Genomic DNA, 19,548 nt, shown 5'->3' on the forward strand with positions numbered 1-19,548 from the left:
CTCACACGTCACAGAAGTAAAATAAAAAGACATCCAATCCAGATCAACAACCCTCCTGTTGTGAACACAAGCCCTGCGGAGCTCCTGGTGCACGGTTGTTGCTTGTATTTCTGGATGGTGTGACTCACGCATTCACAGCTGCCTTATGCTTTGGGCTCGGGGCTGGTCTCGATAATTAGAGGAAGGCTCAAATGGGCCAAGGGCGTACAAACGATTTCTAATGAAAGTTTCAGATGCCCCTTTCCTCTGAACAACAGAAGTAGCACTTGTATAATGCAGCACTATCTCTTATCAGATCTATAGATCACTGTGTGGTCCAGAAATGCTGCTGAGCTTCCTGCCGCAGTGGCGTTTAATGGGACGGCAGTGGTGGGGAGTGTTTGTCTCAACAGCCCTGAAGGCTGTGTGCTATAACAGCACAGAAAAAGCTTCAAAGTCTTCAGTTCGGCATTAGACGGTTTGACAAGGAGGATAGAAGGGAGGCTGTTCAAGCTGCAAGTGCATGTAGCTGTGAAATAATTTTATTTTAAATGTTGATTTTTGTCAAACATAACAATGAATGATGACTTCACGGTTTACTCATGATAATAAATAACTCTTTTAGTTCACGTTTTAAATAAAGGCCATGTGGCAGCCATTGTCAAGGACACTGAGAGCCATGACCGCACCTCCACACGTCACATCAACATATTAAAAAACTGATCAGAATTTTTGACCTGGATTTGCAAAATGCTTTTTATTAATCTACAGTTCTGCAAGATCAGACCACCATCTGCTAGGAAGAAGCAATAAAAAAGGAATACCCTTAATTTCAGTCTCTGCTGAAATAATTAGGCTATTTATATTCCACATTTCATGATTTAAGAGAGGAGCAAGAGGAAAAGTCGATATTGGGACTATAAAGGCAGCAGCATTTCAGCAGTCAGGTTGTCCAAGTCATTTTGCTACCATGATTTATGAATGGCCTTGCTACATGGCTCGACTAGGTAGCACCACTGTAATATATCCCACTGCCTGTCATTAATTCTTCCTCTGATAACCTCAACATGCAAGGAAACCCCATCTTAAATCACACAAAGACACCTGGCCTCACATCGGGAGGTGTTATGAACATGTTTTAACTCTATGAAACTTTTATCCTCGACCTTTACATAGTATCCCTATTTTAGGAGGGCAAATGGCTTCCTGACCCTAATTAACAACATAAATGGCTGTCTATGTAGTTCAGCTGTCAGCTGTACCAATGAACATTACAAATAAAAGCAGATAAGAACTGGACAGAACATGATGATAATCACTTTTTAAAAGCTGCATAAACAAGTTGACACAAATTTGACCGTTTGATTAAACTGTTATATAAGAATCTGTACTCGTTCCACTTTCTCTGGCTAAATTAATTTATCAGTTTTGACAACTAAGACTTTAAGCATTTGCGTAAACTTTTGGTTCTCATCCTTTTTTATGCTCAATCTAATAAACCCACAATAAGTCCCTGCATTTCTATGAACAGAAACTTGCTTTGCTTATAGAAAGGAGCGATTCCTCTGGCAAAGCTTGAGAGAAGGGCGAAATATTAAAGTCACATCTACTTGTGTCCACAACTCGCAACCTTTTTGGTCCCACTTGAGAACTAAACCTCGACATCCATATTAACATACTTGTGCATTAACATATTTCATGCTTGACCTTCCCAAAGCCCAGCAGGGAACTGTTTTACTCCAGCTTTGCCCTGTGGTTCCCCAGGTCCATTTTCCCTTATACCACCTCTGATGCCTCTTTCTTGGTGAGTTCTTGTCCGATGGGGCGTGAGCAGTAATTTGTCATGTCCCTCTAAGCGTAACCAAGATGAGATGGCAGGGGCCCCGGGGCACCACCTGAACCACCAGCGCTTGTGCTTACATAAAGAAAGGTTTGGGAGGAAAAAAAAAAAAAAAAAGAAGAAGAAGAGGGGGGTGGAAGAAAGCTATAAACAGCCAGGGAAGTGAGAGCAGCTCACAGAGAACGTGCAACCAAAGCAGTAAGAGCTGCATTAATCATGACAATACCTTGAGAAGACAACCTCTATCACATCAGTGGAAGAAGCCACCGTCTTGGAGAGGAAAAGGCAGCAGTCAGTGCCACAGAAAATACCAGGATAAAAAAGGCTACAGGGGTATAGGAAGGAAATGGGTTAGACTGGCTTCCTCCACCATATTTACCATAAAATTGCTCACGACATGCACAGAGGACATTCAAAAATGCAGCCATAGTCTTTAACAAGATCAGCTCCCTTGAGGAATGCTTTAGTCATAGAAAAGCGTGAACTTTGCCCTAGAATGTGCCATTTGCTGTGCCAAAAAAAAAATAAAGACGGCATGGAAAAAACATTTTGATGGCGTATTTTAAGAAGATATAAATGTCATCTCTATTGTACGTTTGAGAAAAGTTGAAGCCATTGCTGGAAGATTTGCCAGGAACAGGTTTCTGCATATTATGTTTGGTGAAACCAGACCTGTGTTGATAGCAACATCGCAGCTATCAGACAAACACCTTGCATCCGAAACTGTGAACAAACGGCCCTTGCAAGACGATGAGCACAGAAAACCAATTACGCAGGGGAGGACATAAAAGAGAAAAATGCAAATTGATCGATAAAAGCTCCTCATGTGGGCAAAAGAGAGTGTGGCCGGTTTGGCAGCGCCTCAGAGCTATGCTGCAGAAAGGCTGGAGAGCTCTGCTGTGGGGTGATAAAACAAAGGGGACCACACTTACAAAAGCCTGCAACATCTTCACACATCTGCACTCACGGGCTGTATGTCAACTGCATTTTGCTCTTCTCTCCTTCCACTTTTTTTTTCCTTTCATCTGTTCCCTGGATAATCTAGTTATTTATTTATCTTACCCCCAGAAGAACAACACGGCATCAGCACTTAAGATCTCGTCTGTTACAAGGAGAGCGATCACACGTGCCGCGCCGTAGTGTGTCTGCGAGAAAGTGGAAAATTTCTCATCCTGCTGCAGTGGTATCCCACGAGGAGTTCTGTGAATGTAGAGAGGCTGAAGGTTGAAGCCCCACATCAAATTGGAGGTAATGTGGTGTGCACCATCTCACAATCTGGCCACATCTCATTTTGAGAAAGGGATCTCTTGGGGACTGTGTGTGTTAAAAAGAATACAGGCAAGGAGTCCGATTAAACAAACAGATCAATAGCTAAACAAATCAGTTGCTACTAGTGCTTCTACAAGTGATGACAACACACTGGTGCAACTAATAACTGATAATTTCCTGCCACAGGCCTTTGCTGTTCATTAGTCCATGCAACAAAAAACATTTACAAGAATATCAGGTCTATTAATCCTGGTTGATTTACTCCCCCTCCCTCATTATTTTGTCCTCTTTGTCATTCATGAATCAAGGCCAACCTATAGCCACTCCCTTCCTTGTTACGTGTCCTCTACAGACAGGAAAGAGACAGGGTAGCAGCTGGGAGTTTTAGCCTCCTGCTGACTGATGAAGATGGCGCTCTGGGGAGGGTCAGTTTTGGCATGTTGGGGTACACATGCTCCTCTGGCCTCTGGTTCGGCACGTAAACACACACCACCTCAGAAGACATAGTTTGACCCATTCTCTTAATATTAATGACAGCTAAGCAGCAATTTCTTCTGTCTAAATTAGATTACCCTCCCCAGCTGTGTAGCGAAGGCCGAGATTGGAAATGTTATCGTGACTTCACATCTCTGTCAGTTCTTATCTTGTAGCAACAGCAGCGCTGCATTATGATTACCGCAGCTTGATGCAGAAATGTGATGGCTTTAATTTTGTTACTGTGCAAGAAATGTTGTCTCCATCCAGAGCAGCACACAAACATTTCGTCGTCTAAAGCCAATTACCTCCTCTTTTGTCGAGAAATATGCTGCAAAACTTTGTTTCAGCCAAAGATACAAACCAATCTTGGATATTATCAACATGCATGTCTAAAAAATAAATGCATATAAATACCACATTATAATAAAGACATTATAAATACAAAGGTGGTGCAGACATAATTTATTTGTCAACATAATGGTTCTGATTAAGCTGCAAAACTGTTTTATATACAAATAGGGTTCTTATGAATTATTTTTTTTAAAAAGGAAGACTCTAAAGTTACCTTTTTGATTGGAAAATACGATACTTGACATTTATCTATGGTTTTAAAACATCATCAATCAAAAGATTACCATGTAAATAGTGAAAGGATTTTTAGACGAGGCAAAAAAATTCTAAATTTTAGGTTTTGAATAAGGAGATGTGGGAATAAGCTTAACTAAACACACCAAAACAGCCCTATATTTCATTCCAAGTACAAGTACAAGGCATTCTACTTAGTTAAAGCACATTTTGTGACTTTTAAAGTTACCGCATGATTTGCTCATACTGGTACAGCATTAAGTGGGAAATAATTAGATATTTAACCCTGAGGCATCAGTGTGTAAACATATGGTTTGTGTGCTGCTGGAGGAGCTCATTTAAAATAATTTATTTACACATTTGCAACAGAATCTCGAAGATTCTGAGATGATCAAAACACAGAAAAAAAGTTTGGATATAAGTTAACAGATTTTCCTGTAATGTCAGAAATGCACCTAACTTTTTACGAGCCTAAGAAGCTGAGAAGTGGTGGCTTTATTTTTAATGATGTGAAAAAATATAAACTGAATATGTGATCAATTGCATAAAGATTTCAAGTTAAGGATGTGAAACTGTTGAATAAATATAGAGAAGCTGTGAATACAGGATGTTCCTCTGGAATACTGTATCATAAATGTAAACTGTATCATAAGAAAGTAAAGTTCCTTAAATTTGCATTTAAGAACACTAGAAGAGTAGATAAACAGTACTTTACAAAAGTTTGAATCCAAGTCTAATTTTGTACACATTTATTTCCATTAAATATGTTTAGTTTTTTGACACCAGGATAAACATGTGGTCTTAAACTAGCTGATATCCATTTATGTGATTTAGGGTCGATAATAGTAGTGGGATTCTTTAGAATTTATTAATAAAACTGTTTTTCATTTTAAAAGCCTACCAAGCCAGAGATTTAAACTAAAATGATCTTATGCTGAGGAGGGACAGCGTTTCAGCCGTTTTGGTCAAACCTTGTACATGATAGTGTGCATGTTTCTCCGGAGATATTCTGAGAACTTGTAAGATGTGAAAACACTCAGAGAAGGCATTGAGGAGAACTCTCAGGTACTACCACACCAAATTTAATGTCAATATATGTAAGACTGACTGAGTTAGAGCCATTTCTGTGTTGACTGATGTTGATTAGCTTTGGTAGCCATCTTGAGTTTGGTTGACTTAACATGATGACTTTTTTAAAAAGTTTATTAAACTAGCAAATATAAGGACTCTGATGGTCTATATTTTGCATATTAGTGGTGTGATAGTTTAGATTTTATAAATGAAAAATGTTTTAGATGAAACAAATCTTTTGAAGAGTAAATAGGGTGTTTGGGAGACGTTAAAATGTTGGAACAGAGGCTTACAGGCTGGCTTTAAAGATTAGTGCAGATTGCTGTATAACCGTTGCTGAAGTTGTGAGGCAGAACACACACACATTCTCGCTCTTTCTCTCTCTCCCTCTCTCTCACACACACATGCATAACCTGAACGAGGAGAGGGAGAAAGAGCCGTGCAACGAGAGAAGGAGGAGGAGGGGGAGGAGGAGAAAGAGGGGAGACAGCGGCTGCGCTACGGTTACTTCTCCCAGGCTCCGGCCGAGCCTGTGTGGTCTCTCCCGCCGCTGTTGCTAAGGAAATGGATGGATTGAATGGATCCGTGGTCCGGGGTGAATCGTCCTCCTCGCCCCCTCACCACCACCAGCAGCACCCTGTCGTCTTTCACAGAGTGTTTACAGGAATTACTGCGAACAACGTGACACGTCGGCTCCAGCTCTGCACCAGCCAGGGTAAGGGATTATTTTAAATTTGCAGGTTTTTTTTTTCCTCGGGTAACACAGCAAAGAATAAAACCAAAAGATTTAAAGATAAACACCAGAATGCGCAGATTTATAGTAACAAAATGATCACTTATAACGACCTGTACATGACAAAACTTTGATTGCTGCTGCATTTCACCATAAAACAATTGTGCAAACTGTTTCGCTTGGTTTCTGTTTTTCAGATATTCACAGCGCAGGTTTAAAAGTGCTGAAATTATAGCAGATAAGTGAGAGGAGGACACTGCAGCTTTAAGCACAGCAATTATCACAAACTCATTTCTCCAATAACAACTCTGAGGCATATGAGAAGGCAGCGTATAGAAAGATGCAGAGCAGTGCCCGTGTTTTGTCAGCCAGAGTCAGCTCTTACTGTCTCATGCTGTCCTTTGTTTCCAGCCAGAAAAAGTGTGAGGTGAATAAGATGAGAGAGAAAAAAAAGGAGAGACCGAGGAGAAAGGCTCATTTCAATTTCTCTGTCTGATCTCTCTCTTCCAGTCCAGTGGATCTGCAGCTGAGGAACTGGGGGATTTAACTGGCAGCTGGTGCACCACCAAAGAAGGGGGAGAAAGGCGGGCAGGCGGGCAGAGGGGTCGACAAGCCCGACTGCTGCTGGGTGAATGCTGCCTGGAGAGGACGGCGGCTGAGGCGGCAGCAGCACTGGCTTGACAAGCAGCATGGCATCCACCGGCATGCAGATATTTGGATTTGTCCTGGCGCTGCTGGGCATCATGGGGGCCACGGTGGCCACCCTGCTGCCCAACTGGAAGGTCAGTGCGGATGTGGGCTCCAACATTATCACAGCGATCTCCCAGATGCAGGGACTGTGGATGGACTGCACTTGGTACAGCACCGGCATGTTCAGCTGCACACTGAAGTATTCGGTGCTTTCGCTCCCTGCGTACTTGCAGACTGCTCGCACGACCATGGTGTTGTGCTGCGTACTGGCTGCCATGGGCCTCTGCCTCGCGTCCCTGGGACTAAAATGCACCCGCTGGGGAGGTGGACGGCGCTCCAAGCGGCATGCCGCGATTGCCAGCGGTGGCTGTTTTGTTGCTGCGGGTTTCCTGTGTCTGGTGCCTGCTTCTTGGTTTACCAACGAGGTCATCACCAACTTCCTGGACTCCAGTGTGCCCGAGAGCAATAAGTTTGAGCCCGGGGGTGCTGTGTACGTGGCCTTTGTTTCAGCAGGTTTTCTTTTCGTGGGGGGGTCGATCTTCTGTTTGTCCTGCTCGGGGAAGAGGCACGGCCCTCAGGATTTGGTTCTTCTTCCTCCCCCTGACAAATTGCTGCTCCAGCAGCAGCAGCAACAGCTGCTCCAGCAGCAGGAGCTCCAGCACCAGTACTGCTCTCTCTCCCCATTAGACAATAAAACTGGCTACAGCCTGCAGGATTATGTGTAAAAAAGCATCGCTGTGTGCACAACGAACGGCTAAAGGAAGACAAGCCTAAGGGGAAACCATCACATGCTACAGACTGGATTTTACTCCAGACTGAGGTGAAGGAAAGAGAAGAGAGGACAACTTTGAATTAATTTCCTCTTCTTTTCTATCTTGCTTGTCTCTTTTTTTTCCTCCTGTTTTGCAAGCACAAGCAGTGGAGGAATTACTTAAGCAGAGCCTTGGAACAAACAGGGAGAATGTTTAAGGAGCCAGGATGTGCTGCTGCAGGATCGAAGGAAGCCCCAACTAAACGCAGTCTTCATCGGTAAATCACAACAAGCGCTCCCTGGGGAATGGATTAAGCAAATAAGGAAACCTTCAGTGTAGATTTTTCTCCCCCTCTCACCAAAGGTTTGATTTGAAAGAAAATAAGCAATCACTTAGCTGCTATTTACAATCGCTCGTATCGGTACCCTCCCATTTGACAAAATAGGCAATATAAATGCAGAGTGCAGTAACTAAAATTCCCTTTATAGGAAGCCATTGTAGTTTTTAGTATTCACTAGAATGCAACCTGGAATTAATTAAAATAAATGGTCGTATTTTTGTTAGCTGCTAGAAGGATGTTGATATTTTGCCTTTAAAGCATGCTGTGTGGAGCCTGTCTGCGTATTAAAACAGTGGAATGCCTGGTAGAAGACTGAACCACACAATGCCTGTGCCTGAAAAGCTGTAGAAACATTACCCTGCTGTAACTGTTCAAAGAGGACTGTCAGGAGGAGCAGAAGTGGGCTGCTGGGCTGGATTTAACAACAACAACAACAAAAAATGCAGTCTTTGCCCTGCAGGTGGAAATATGAACGAGACGGAGAGAAATTTGCAGGAAGAGATTCACTGCTTTGGTAAAGTGGACTTTCTGATGTGCCATTTTCAGATTTCCATCCAGACATAACCTGTCTGTAAGTAGCAGCTACCCATCACGATCCATCCCAGACACGTACACCTACACACTTACACATGCTTTTGTGTGCCTTTTATGTACACAGTAAACATTCAGAAGCTTTTTGAATGTGCTTTTCACTCCTGTCATCTGCCTCTGCACTGCCATGGAAACAAAATTCAGTATTCGAGTATCTTTATTGTCTGGGGGGAAGATCTGCTTGTCAGTCACTGATGTTGTGGAGGGGGCATCTTTTTTTTTTTTCCTCTCGCCATGGCGTGCAATAAGCTTTAATCAGAGCTTCTGCTCACATTACTTTAACTAATCCCGTTTATTCCTTCTTCTGCCATTTATATGCTGTAAAAGACGAGGCTGAACAGATAGTGGCGCAGTGGCAGAACTGAAGCAGAAGACGAGAAGCTTCCTGAGTCGAACTGATAGCTGTGTAGCCAGCTCCTAAAAAAGGTTTGAGTCATTCTCCATATGTGACTTGTTTTTCAAGTGCGTCAGCAGAGTGCATATGCTACCAGTCTCCACCTGCAGAAGGTCCCCATGTCTTAAATTGCATCCACTCAACTATCCTACCAGTCAATTTCCTTTTGCCTTCCAACTCATTCCCCCCCTGCCCTGTTTGTGTCACACGTCACATGGATGCGATCTCTGATGAGAGAACGCTGATGCATGTTGAAAGCGTGTCCTCTTGAAACGCACACATAAACAAAACTTCCCCACCTACTCACATGTCATCTGCACGGCTATGCTTTCCTGGTTAGCTTGCAGAGTGAGAGAACACTTTTACTCCGAGAGGATGATCAGGAAGGAATGTTCTCTTTGTGTTTTGAGACGGGCCTTAGCAGGCTGGGATGTACAGTTCTGCACATTCTCTCATTTTCTCTCATAAACACGCAGCTTCCTGGGGGAGAGCAGATGGCTAAGCCCAGATCGCCACCTGCAGGCAGCTGCCAGCACACCACAGGCATCTCTCTGGGCACCACTGGCGGTCTTGGCAGGGCCAGGTTTCCACCGCACTCTGACTCAGCCGTCCTACCCAGCCAACCAAACTGGCCTCCTGACAATAACTCACTGCCCAGGCAACATAACTGATAAATGCAATAAACAAAGTAAAGAATGTGCCATGTCATCAGCTAATCTGACACATTATGTGTTTTAGGAATGTGCCAAATTGTCTCATGATGACAGGTTTTAATAGTCACTGGAGTTATTCTTTGTTTATTTTTTTATTGTGTTGTTTATACATAAATTATGCATTTGGAAAAAAAAATGTTTTATGGATTTGTGATTTGTTCTGCCAAACTAAATGAACTAGATGCTTGTGTACAGTCCGGTGCAGCTTTCAAGGGTTATTTTAAATCCTCTTTATGCCTCATTCCCCAAAGCACAGCAAGAGTTCACCAGGTATGAGAGCTTCACAGGGACGACATGGGTGTGGAAAATGTGTCAGAAAATCCAATTCACTGTTGCTCTTTGTACACAAGCATCTAGGATTTTAGGACGATTTGTTTTCACTGAAAGATCTTTTCAGTATAAGATACGACACAACACTCATGCCATATCTTCTTTATAAGAAGACTACTCAGTGCACTTTTTATTTGTGTTATTATTTGACAACAGTGTGGTTCAAATAACTGAGCATTTCAAGCTCTCTGGACCAATACAAATACATAACACAAGTGGCACTCTGGACAAAAAGGGAGCAATTTCCGTCTGATTGGATTCAGCAGGGAAATATGAGCTAGAGAGTTCTCTTCTTTGTTGCTGTGCAGCTTTATCATCAGCACGCAATTTTATTTGCTTACAAGTAGCCAGAGTGCAACGTGACTTGGTCCTAAAAGTCTGCAGAGTTACAACTCTCCTGCATAAACTGTACCGAGATGTTGATTTATGATTTTGATAACTGCAGCTTATTTTTGTGAATGCTTTTAGCACTTCTTACTTTGCCAGAGCATATTTGTGATGATGTTCACAAGTTCTGATACAGTTGTCTCAATGTGCTTGTGCAAGTAGTTCTATTTTTTACCAATAAAACTATTTTGTGAAAGCAAACGACCCTCTGCTGGACGCTTTGGATTTTCATGGGTGTGGCTGTTGTGGATGTAGGTAGTTTTCACCGTCCTGCCAAAATCTACATGTTGCCCAGATGGGACAGGCTGTTCTGAGCGCAGGCAGGAAAGCAGCCTGGTCATATGGAGTTCTAAAAAAAAAAAAACAACAACAAAAAAGAAGACAGCACTATCAGTCCAACTAAAAGAGGCATCTATAAATATAACTGTGTGCAAATGGATTTTAGAGAAAAGATTTATCTAATACTAATCCAAAAAAGCTTTTCTAGTTACTGTTTGTTAAATGAAGAAAATAAGTTAATTTATGAAAGAAACAATAACAACCAGGAGGTTCAAGGGAATGGCTTAATGCTATTCTTCTGTGTCTTGTGGGTTAATAAACTGATTATTTTTAGATGAGCTTTTTGTTGGACGTTTAAAACCTCAAACCAGAAACTCTGTCTAGTTTAAATAATACAAGCCTCTAAAATTTAATAACCAAGTTCACCTGATTCCCATTAAATTATTGGCTGTAGTTAAACCTTAGCAGCCTCAAAAATATGGAGGACTGGTTGCACTAAAGATTTTAAAAGAATTCTTTATAAAACACAAAAGCAAATGAAAAAGGGTATCTTTTCTTGGGATATGTCAAAATAAAAAACATGAAATGCTACACAGACAAGCATGGAAATCTGCAGGGACAAGACCCCAAATCAGTCATTTTTCTTTCAGTGATCAAAAAGCATAAAAATGTGCTGAACTCAAACGTCTCATCGTTAAGCAGAGCTTGTTTCAAATCAAAGTCCTGGACGACGAGTGTCCTGCAGCCTGCTTTAAAATTTATTACATTAGTTTGAATCTGTCATTTCATTAAAACTGATTGGATTCTCCTCACTACCCGGAGAGTGAGAATATGCCTTCTTGAAAATACCATGGATTATTAAAGGAGCTTCTCATTCTCCCACTCCTCTTGGTTACGCAATAAAAGTGTACATCAAATATCGACTCTTCTCCTGGGGAAGCGCTAATAAGATCTGCTCCTGTGTGTATTTAACCTATATTTTCCAAGCAAGTCACCCCCCACCCAAAGAATATATATATATATATATATATATATATATATATATGAGTGAGTGACACAAAAAGCTAACAAAAAAATCAGAGGATGTTAAGGAACAGGCATGCCATTGTGCCTAATTTCTCAGAATATATTGAGCCCCAAATGGGGCCAGTGTGTCACCGCACCCAATGTGCAGCTCTTTGTTCTTGAGAGTTGTTACGCTCGCGAAGGTTCAAACTGAAGATAAAATGCAGTCGTCAACACTGAGGGAGAAACGACCTTCCTTTGTTTGAGCGGCTCTGCTGTGGTCCCGATGCTCGTGCGCGAGCAACAATAGCAACAACCTTGGTTGCGCAGTAAACTGCTGACAAAGGCAGTAAAAGCTACAGAGATGACAAAAGGAGAGCTTGTAGGAAAACAATACATTCTGACAGTTCAAAGGAGCCCGTTTAATATTTCAGCTTTGAGCGCTGGGCTGCGCGCACGGCTGGGAGGGTTTCTGCGAGCTGGAAGTGAAGGAGGCTAAATGTTTGAAGGGTGTGATCATGTTGCTGTTCAGTGATCTATATTTGGTTTCATAAAAATAATCACTCAAAAGAATATTCATTATAAGAAAGGAAACAGAGCACAGACAGGCAACGACAAGTTGAGGCAGAAATGTCCCTGGGCCCATTTTCACATCTGCTTTGAAGTTCTGATGAAACTCAGCCCCCCCACCAGACCCATCCATCCTTATGTCCCCTTAACACCTGGAATTAAGCCATGAAATTATAGTGCATAAAATTTCAATCAGAACATTTGCATAACCTGCAAAGATAATAGCTCACAGATGGATGTTGGGGGAGGAGGGGGGGGGGGGTTTAACTGGTTTCTTTCATATCAGTGTATCGTAAAGCAACTTTGCTCATTTGCTGCTGAACTTCATTTAATTGGGAAATAGCTGGGGTTTAGAATAACTCATCAAAAAATAAATTAGAGCTGATCAAAATTCGTTCAACTGAGTGTAGACTCTGACTCCTTCCTAGAAGGAACATATACACATCTCTAAAGATGGCCACCAGCCAGCTCTGCAAACCTCTGCTTTTTGTTTAAAACAAGAAAAAACAGGAGGAGGAGAAGGAGTGTTTCTAGGTTTCTTTTATCCTTGGTCTATAATGTACTGAGACTGGGTCTCCTGACGTTTTCCCTCTTGGCACAAGTCATTGTAATAACTTTCCTCAATACTCCTGATACGGCATTTGACCCCGTTTATGAGATATGAATAGATCTAGATGAATTGTGTGCAGGGAGTGTGGCAGGAGGTGAAAAAAGCAGTGCAGTCCCTCAGAGTGGATTCTCACTTCTACTACTCCTGCTGTGGAGGCAAGAGCTGGGTCACGCGGGGTCACGGAGAAGATATCCATCACTGTGACTGGGTTTTACTGGGCTAAGGTGAAGCACACGCTCCGTTTCAAAAAGGATTAATTTATTTCAAACACAAGAAACACCAGCAGACACCTTCACTGGAGAAAAAAAAAAACTAAACAAAAACTACTCTAACTCTGAGCTAAGAATTGCTGTAAAGCTGCAGACACATGTGGAGGACACTGAAACTCTCCGAGCTACTGTAATATTGATGTTCAATGCAGCATTAACAAATTTAATTTCGGCTCAGCTCATCTGGCCTGAGCGCTTGGTAAACGACTGTGTACAAGGCAAACATCTGTAGGGCTCTCCTCTTGTTGGTCGGTGGGTGATGGCTAATGCAGCCATTACTCAGAGTGGGCCGCGACAACCATCTGCTGGAGGTACGCCTCACTCACCCTTCAGATCCATCTTTGTCAGGAATCTGTCTTCTGCTGATCTGTACTCCTGTGGATGAAGCATCCTCTCTTAAGCTTCCTTTCATCACATATTTCACATCCATCTTTTTTTCCCCCACTGTGTTCAGTTGCTTTTTGGCCATCTTGTGCCGTTTTATTTCTCAAATTCCATATTGCCTTTTGCAGCATTTCTGTGCCTCTACCCAGTATTTATATCTTATTTGAATCCCTCCTGTGCCTCTAAGTAAACCACAGTTGTTGGGACAATATGGAGACCTTATAAAGAAATGTCTACTGCAAGATTCACAGCTCTGCCTCCAGAAGATGGACCTTTAGTTTCGAATTCTGCCAAGCTGCACAAAGCCAACAAGACAGGAATACAGACACACATATCAAGAGATAATAAGCTCTTTTTATGTAAAGATAAAGCAAAAATGATTCTGGATGACTGGATGTTCTCACTCGAGATGAAAATGCCTGATGGCAGCATGCACTCAGAAACTCCTTGACCCCTGACCAGAATGTAAATCAGAGACAACTAAAGGAACAGCAAAAAAAGCAGTGTTCTGTTTAAAAAACACTGTTCAGATACATGTAAAGCAGTGGTGAAGGCAGTAAGAGAAGCAACAACAGAGGTTGGTGGAGGAACACTTACATTTGCTGCTCCCAGAAAACTTTCAAGGACAATCTCAGTCAATCAATGTGTCACAAGTGAAGTGCAGTGCACTACAGGGGCAAGAGGGACAAATTAAACAACAGAGATAAGCGCCTATCTTCCCACCCCTTGTCAATATGGACCCCAAGAGCTGCTGATGTAAAACAAATCCTTCTCATCAAGCTTAAGATGGTCAGCTCCTCTAGTTTCTAATCAAGCAGCCAATCAACCATCACCTCCCCTTTTCTTCCTCTTTCAGCTGATATTATTTTTCCCCCCACCAGGTTTGTGACTCTTTGAGACGCTGATTACACAAAATTTAATCACTTTCATACTCCATTTATTGCCAGTGTTTGGACACAGCAACTGGCATGCTAAATTTTATAGGTTGGTGAACATAGGAGGACATCTGTGGCTGACAAACGAGAAGGACGAAATGTTTAAAAAGGCAAAAAATTGCCTATTGATTAGTAATAGATCTGATACGATGAAGGACGAGCATAACTACCACACAAAACAACACTGCATGTCGAAAACACAACTATTATATCACAACAGACAAAAGCTCAGTTGTGCTTCAGTTTGGATGAATTTCTCTTCATTAAAACAATCAATGATCTGAGCTCCTGTGGGAGTAAAGCTTAGGTCTACAATTAGACCACTGAGCTGATTTATTGGCTATAGGTTTACGGCACGCTCGCACATACACACAGAGTGGGTAAAATAAATAAATAAACGCCGCTGGTATAGCATCTGTGACAGAAACAAGAAGAAATTTACATATTTGGTTGTTATTTTTACAAGCTGCTTCAGAAAAATAAGCATCAAAACTAACATCTGAACTCAGAACAATAATTTGATTGTTTAAATAATCAATATCTACACTTTGTTCTATTAAGGATATGGTGAGTCTGACAGATATTAACCTTTTTATTCTGATTTTACTATTTACTTCAGTTGTTCATCACTAATGGTTCAACTTTTACAAAGTATAACAGTCTTCAGTATTTGAGATAAACAAAAACATTTAGTCCATCCTGTCTTTAGCTTATTAATGAATTACAATATTTGACTAAATGTCCTGAAGTGTGTTTATTTTCTGTCAGTTTTTGAAAAGGGGACAGGCTGCAGCTGGCCCCTTTGCATCGGAAGAAAACAAAGCAGCAAAATCAACCAAAAACATCTTATTTACTTATTATTTACTTTATTTTAGACATCACATTTGAATTAAGTCCAAATCAAACTAATTAAGGTGATGTTTTACCCAACTCAAATGATGCTTTTAAACAAACACTCATGATCAGTGTTACTGACTTCACCAAGTAATGTTTTAAAGTTGTGGCTCATTTGTGTTATAATTTTAACATAAACTGAATATCCACCACTCTCCTTATTCAACAAACAAATGCATTTTATAGTAAATTCTTTCCTCCTGAATCTCATAACCTTAATCAGTCCCCTTCTTGCACCTTTAATTTAGTTTCATAAATCAGCCGGGACATTTTTATTGTTCTCGCAGTTCTGCGTAATTACCCTGGCGTACACCAGCAAACAATGCCGAGCCATAGAAATTTTATGATTTATGCTAGTATGACATAATATTAAAGAAGGGCCCGCGTGGTGCTGAGGGGATGATAGCATTAAAATACTCCACGAGCTCCATGATCTTTTATAGGACATCAGCAGCATGAGATCTGCTCATCAATGAGTCATCTGCCCTGATGAGATCAGTTCGACCAAGTGGCCATTAAAACATTTAGTGTGGCTGAACGGCCTGGGTTGGCACATGGGAGGTGCCGACTCATCTGCATGGCATGGATCCATGCAGCATGTGGCCACAAATGGTTACAAATATTACAAGTTCTCCGTTTTTTTTTTCACATTTTCCTACTTTTCACGCTGATAGTAAACTTAATTCTACTTCCTGTCCCAGACTGAGCAGATACATTTTTTACTTCCTTGGGTTGAGGTGTGAGTGTGTTTGTCTTAAAGTCAGCAGTTTGCCTTAAATATGTTCATCAAGTCATGATTTGGGAGAAGAATTGCCGTATAAAGAAAAAGAAGCAGCGTACGAATGTTTGAGCAAACGTTTCCGATGCACAGTTCATCATCCGCATGTCACCGTGTACGCACATTGAAAGACTCAAACTTTCACAACCCATTAAGCTGCAGTTTGACAAACAGAGAAAAATGAGATGCTTTGGAGAAAGCAAAGGAAAAAAAAAAAACGACAGCAGAATGTGATGAAATAATCATCGGAATCCATCTCTTCTAAAAGAATGAACAATCAGTACTGGTCCCATTCACTCGGCAGCATTTTACTCTTTGCAGAAGATTAAATATTTACCAGTAGACGTCCTAAAGAATCAGGACGTCTTTAAAAGGGACCGACAGCTCATCTGACATCCACCTAACACTTGTTTTATAATTTTATAAAACAAGGACATGGTTTTATTTGTACAAAAATGTAACCGTAGCCCCTCAGCATTTCAAAAGGCTGTTGTGTCTGTAATTTAAACAATATAAGGAGTACTTTTATTTTCCTGACGGGTTCTATGGGCCTGTCATAAATCCTAAAACTGAAGATTAATAGAAAAAGCCTCGTGCTGCATAAAACAGAACATCTTTTCTTTGCCAGAGATATTGGGCCTCAAAAAAGAACAAGGCTCTCATTACAAGGCGCAGTGCGATCGTGCCGCATCTCAAATACCCACCAGGCATCATTACAACCCAGAAAAGGTCCAAAGACGGAGGAGAGACAACACTGATTCAACACCAAATGAAGCCTACGAGCAAGAGAAGCGAGGGAGGGATGAGTAATGGGGACAAGATGAGGGACTCTTGACAGGAATGTGGGACCGGATGAGGAGCAGACATAAGGAGGCCCCGGCGTTACCTGAGGGGAGAAATCTGCAAGCTGCCACCTCTCAAACACTGACACTAAAGATGCTTCTCTGCCAAATGTTTGAGGATGTATATATGTAAACGGAGTCAAGCCTTTGTAAATAAACTTTAGCAGCACAATCAAACAAACTCCCAGAAACAGATTTAAAACAGCTCAAAGGAGCGTGGACTTGCCAGATTCCGAGGTGAACGGACCGTCTTACCTCTGGTTTGGGAACAAAGGCTTGTCCAGGGATGACGAAGCACTTGCGGACGGTGCAAAGATACTGAGCCATGATGGAGATCCGGCTCCTCTGTCTGCAGCCTGTGCTGGCTGTCAACCTCTGGATGGAAAGAACAATGTCTGTAAATTATTGTATAGTAAAGTAAAGCTAAAGTATTATTATTTTATTTCTAAACACAATAACAAAAAGCTGTCCCCCCACCTCTACCACCTCCTTCTGGAAAGTCAGCGTGAGTTGGGTGCGTCCGAAGGTGAACGGCCCGGTTCTGTTGGCTATATTTTCCAGCCACTTGATAATGAGGGGGGTTGAGACGTTGAATGGTAGGTTTCCAATGATGTGAAGGTTTGGTGGGTCTGAAAAACATTTGCGTGCTTTATAGTCACACATACTTGCATCAGTCACTGTTTTTAACATAGCTGTATTTCATCCTCTCACCTTCCTCCCATGGCTTAGAGATCTGTGCTGGAAATCCTCGATCCATTCTGTAAGTTAGTATGTCCCCATGGACAATCCTCATCCTGTCCGGTGCTGCCTCAGACAGCAGCTGCGGGGGTAAAAATAAAAAAAAGGGAAGAAGTTTCAAGAAAAACTACTAATTTCTCAGGATGTAAATGATGCTGCTGACTTTAATAACTTGGTGCTACCACCTATCTGAAGGTTGAGTTTCCATTTACCTTTAGCCCAGGGATGAAACGTGAATCTTTCTCCACAACCAGCAGATCTGCCGCTCCGGCGTTAAGAATGGAGCGAGTGAGACCCCCGGGGCCAGGACCCACCTCACACACATGGGCACCCCTCAAACTGCCAGCCTGACGCACTAGCTTGTCTGAAAACACACGAGACGGCTCAGCATTCCTTCTTGATACTATTTTCAAACAGCCAGTCAGCACATAATACACTGCAAATACAAAAGCTATTTACTCTCTAATCATATGTCTTCCGCTGGAGTTTTTTTGGCATCTAGATTGAGATTAATGCTGTTCATTTTGTAATATCTGTGTCTCATTTTCTGCGTGATGAAGATGAGACACATTAATCTAACAGTCACCTTGCCAAAGGACGAGCGAGCAGATCAGACCTGCACTGCATCACTTATAATCATATTACCCCTCCAGCTCTCAGGGGCTGCAAATGACTGAAGTGCTCCATTCACATTAGTGGGAGTTTTACCACAATCAGCCATGCAGAAAAGCTTGTCAGACTTTATGTCTTAAAATGTGGCATGCCACTGAGCTAAAAGCAGGTACCGGACCGCTTACTGCAGTGTGGTGCAGGACAACTAACCTGTGAGCCTCAAGTCCAACAGAAAGTTCTGGGAAAGCTGTTTCTCAGCTCGTAGTTTGTACAGCTTTATCAGCTCACCGACCGTGGGAAGTGGAGGCAGACGCAAAGATGGCACTTTGCTTGAAGCCGCCATGGTGTGGATGAACACTGAAGACAACAACAACAAAAACATGATGGATCAGTCTCAACAAAAGTAGATGAGTTCAAAAACTGATATTTTCAAACAACTTAGGGTTTAACTATAGAGAACAACTTGTTTATTAAAGATATATACATTGTTTTGGTCTGATCTTTTAATATTGTGATTCTAATGAGTGAACATTTCCCACACATTTCATGCAACAGGAAAGTCTGTAAACTAATGATCTGTGTCTCTCCTGGTAATTATTATTAATCCCAGTTAATTATAGGAGTAATTTCCCAGTCTTAAACTGAGCCTTACTGTTCAGGACCTGACTGTGGCCGTGTTCCGAGGGTTTCGTGCACCACCTAGTGGTCTTTTAGCAGAAAAACAAGTGATGAGCATAACTACACAAAATCCACAACTATTGTGAACTATTTTGTCTATTATCCTTACTCGAAAGAAACCAACGCTGTATTTCGATTTATACGCTGCTGCTCGGAATTACCTTTACCTGGGTTTTACTGCATGCACTAACTAATCACTAACTAATCAGTTAGGAGGTTAGGAATCAACCGTTAAAACCGCTTGTTGACAGTTGACACGCTCGTTAGCATTGGCAGCTAATGTTAGCTTCTTGGCTCAAATGCTATTTGCAAAGTACGCGGGAACGCTTTTCCTGTCGACGACACCCATAATATTGTTTTTGAAACCCGATGTCAAGTTGGCAGTTAACTAAAGCAGAATGAGCACACGAAGCTGCAAATGCACAACAATTTACCCACGTTTCTCACGGGTGACCCGTTTTCCTGCGAAACTCTTCCGTATACGTCACAGCCGAGCTGTCCAATGAGATTACAAATAGGGCGGCAGTTACTGTCGATGCAATTCTGCGTAGCGGCCAAAAGAGGGAGACATTTCCCCCAAGGATTTAAAACATTTTAACAAATAAACCCTGCAAATAAAACCAGCTGAATATAAAACAACTACAAACGCATTATTATAGTGAATCAAATATTTTAAAAGGGCAAGAAAAGAGCACTACCATCATAAACGCACACCAGTTAAATGCCCTCTACATAAAGGCAAATAATTAGTTAAGCTGGATGATGCACAGCTGTTGTTTGGATTGAACCCAACAGCTGTGTAG

The 19,548-nt window shown here is 41.7% G+C and overlaps 2 protein-coding genes across 4 annotated transcripts in view; one reads left to right on the forward strand and one right to left on the reverse strand.

The window, feature by feature from the left end:
• tfb1m (transcription factor B1, mitochondrial) overlaps nucleotides 1–19,240 on the reverse strand; it is a 30,080-nt gene extending 10,840 nt beyond the window's left edge. For 2 of the 3 annotated variants that reach the window (XR_005233655.1, XR_005233654.1), the window contains exons 1-5: nucleotides 18,278–18,424; nucleotides 17,668–17,819; nucleotides 17,429–17,537; nucleotides 17,195–17,346; nucleotides 16,973–17,092 (exon numbers count right to left, since the gene is read on the reverse strand). Coding sequence is in view for 1 of the 3 variants with exons in the window: in XM_017414065.3 (XP_017269554.1) it covers nucleotides 16,973–17,092; nucleotides 17,195–17,346; nucleotides 17,429–17,537; nucleotides 17,668–17,819; nucleotides 18,278–18,410 (666 nt within the window). In the remaining 2 variants the exon portion in view is untranslated. Of the gene's footprint in view, nucleotides 1–16,972; nucleotides 17,093–17,194; nucleotides 17,347–17,428; nucleotides 17,538–17,667; nucleotides 17,820–18,277; nucleotides 18,425–19,183 lie in introns of those variants that run through there. The other variant, XM_017414065.3, reaches the window with a different exon arrangement.
• On the forward strand, nucleotides 5,383–8,164 carry LOC108234701 (claudin-20). Its single transcript, XM_017414079.3, has 2 exons — nucleotides 5,383–5,936; nucleotides 6,465–8,164. Exon 2 carries the CDS (start codon nucleotides 6,644–6,646, stop codon nucleotides 7,367–7,369), a length of 726 nt encoding a protein of 241 aa, XP_017269568.1. The 5' UTR covers nucleotides 5,383–5,936; nucleotides 6,465–6,643; the 3' UTR covers nucleotides 7,370–8,164.
• Nucleotides 19,241–19,548: the final 308 nt, after the last annotated feature.

This window comes from Kryptolebias marmoratus, linkage group LG10 (genome assembly GCF_001649575.2).
Source record: "Kryptolebias marmoratus isolate JLee-2015 linkage group LG10, ASM164957v2, whole genome shotgun sequence".
Lineage (NCBI taxonomy): Eukaryota > Metazoa > Chordata > Actinopteri > Cyprinodontiformes > Rivulidae > Kryptolebias > Kryptolebias marmoratus.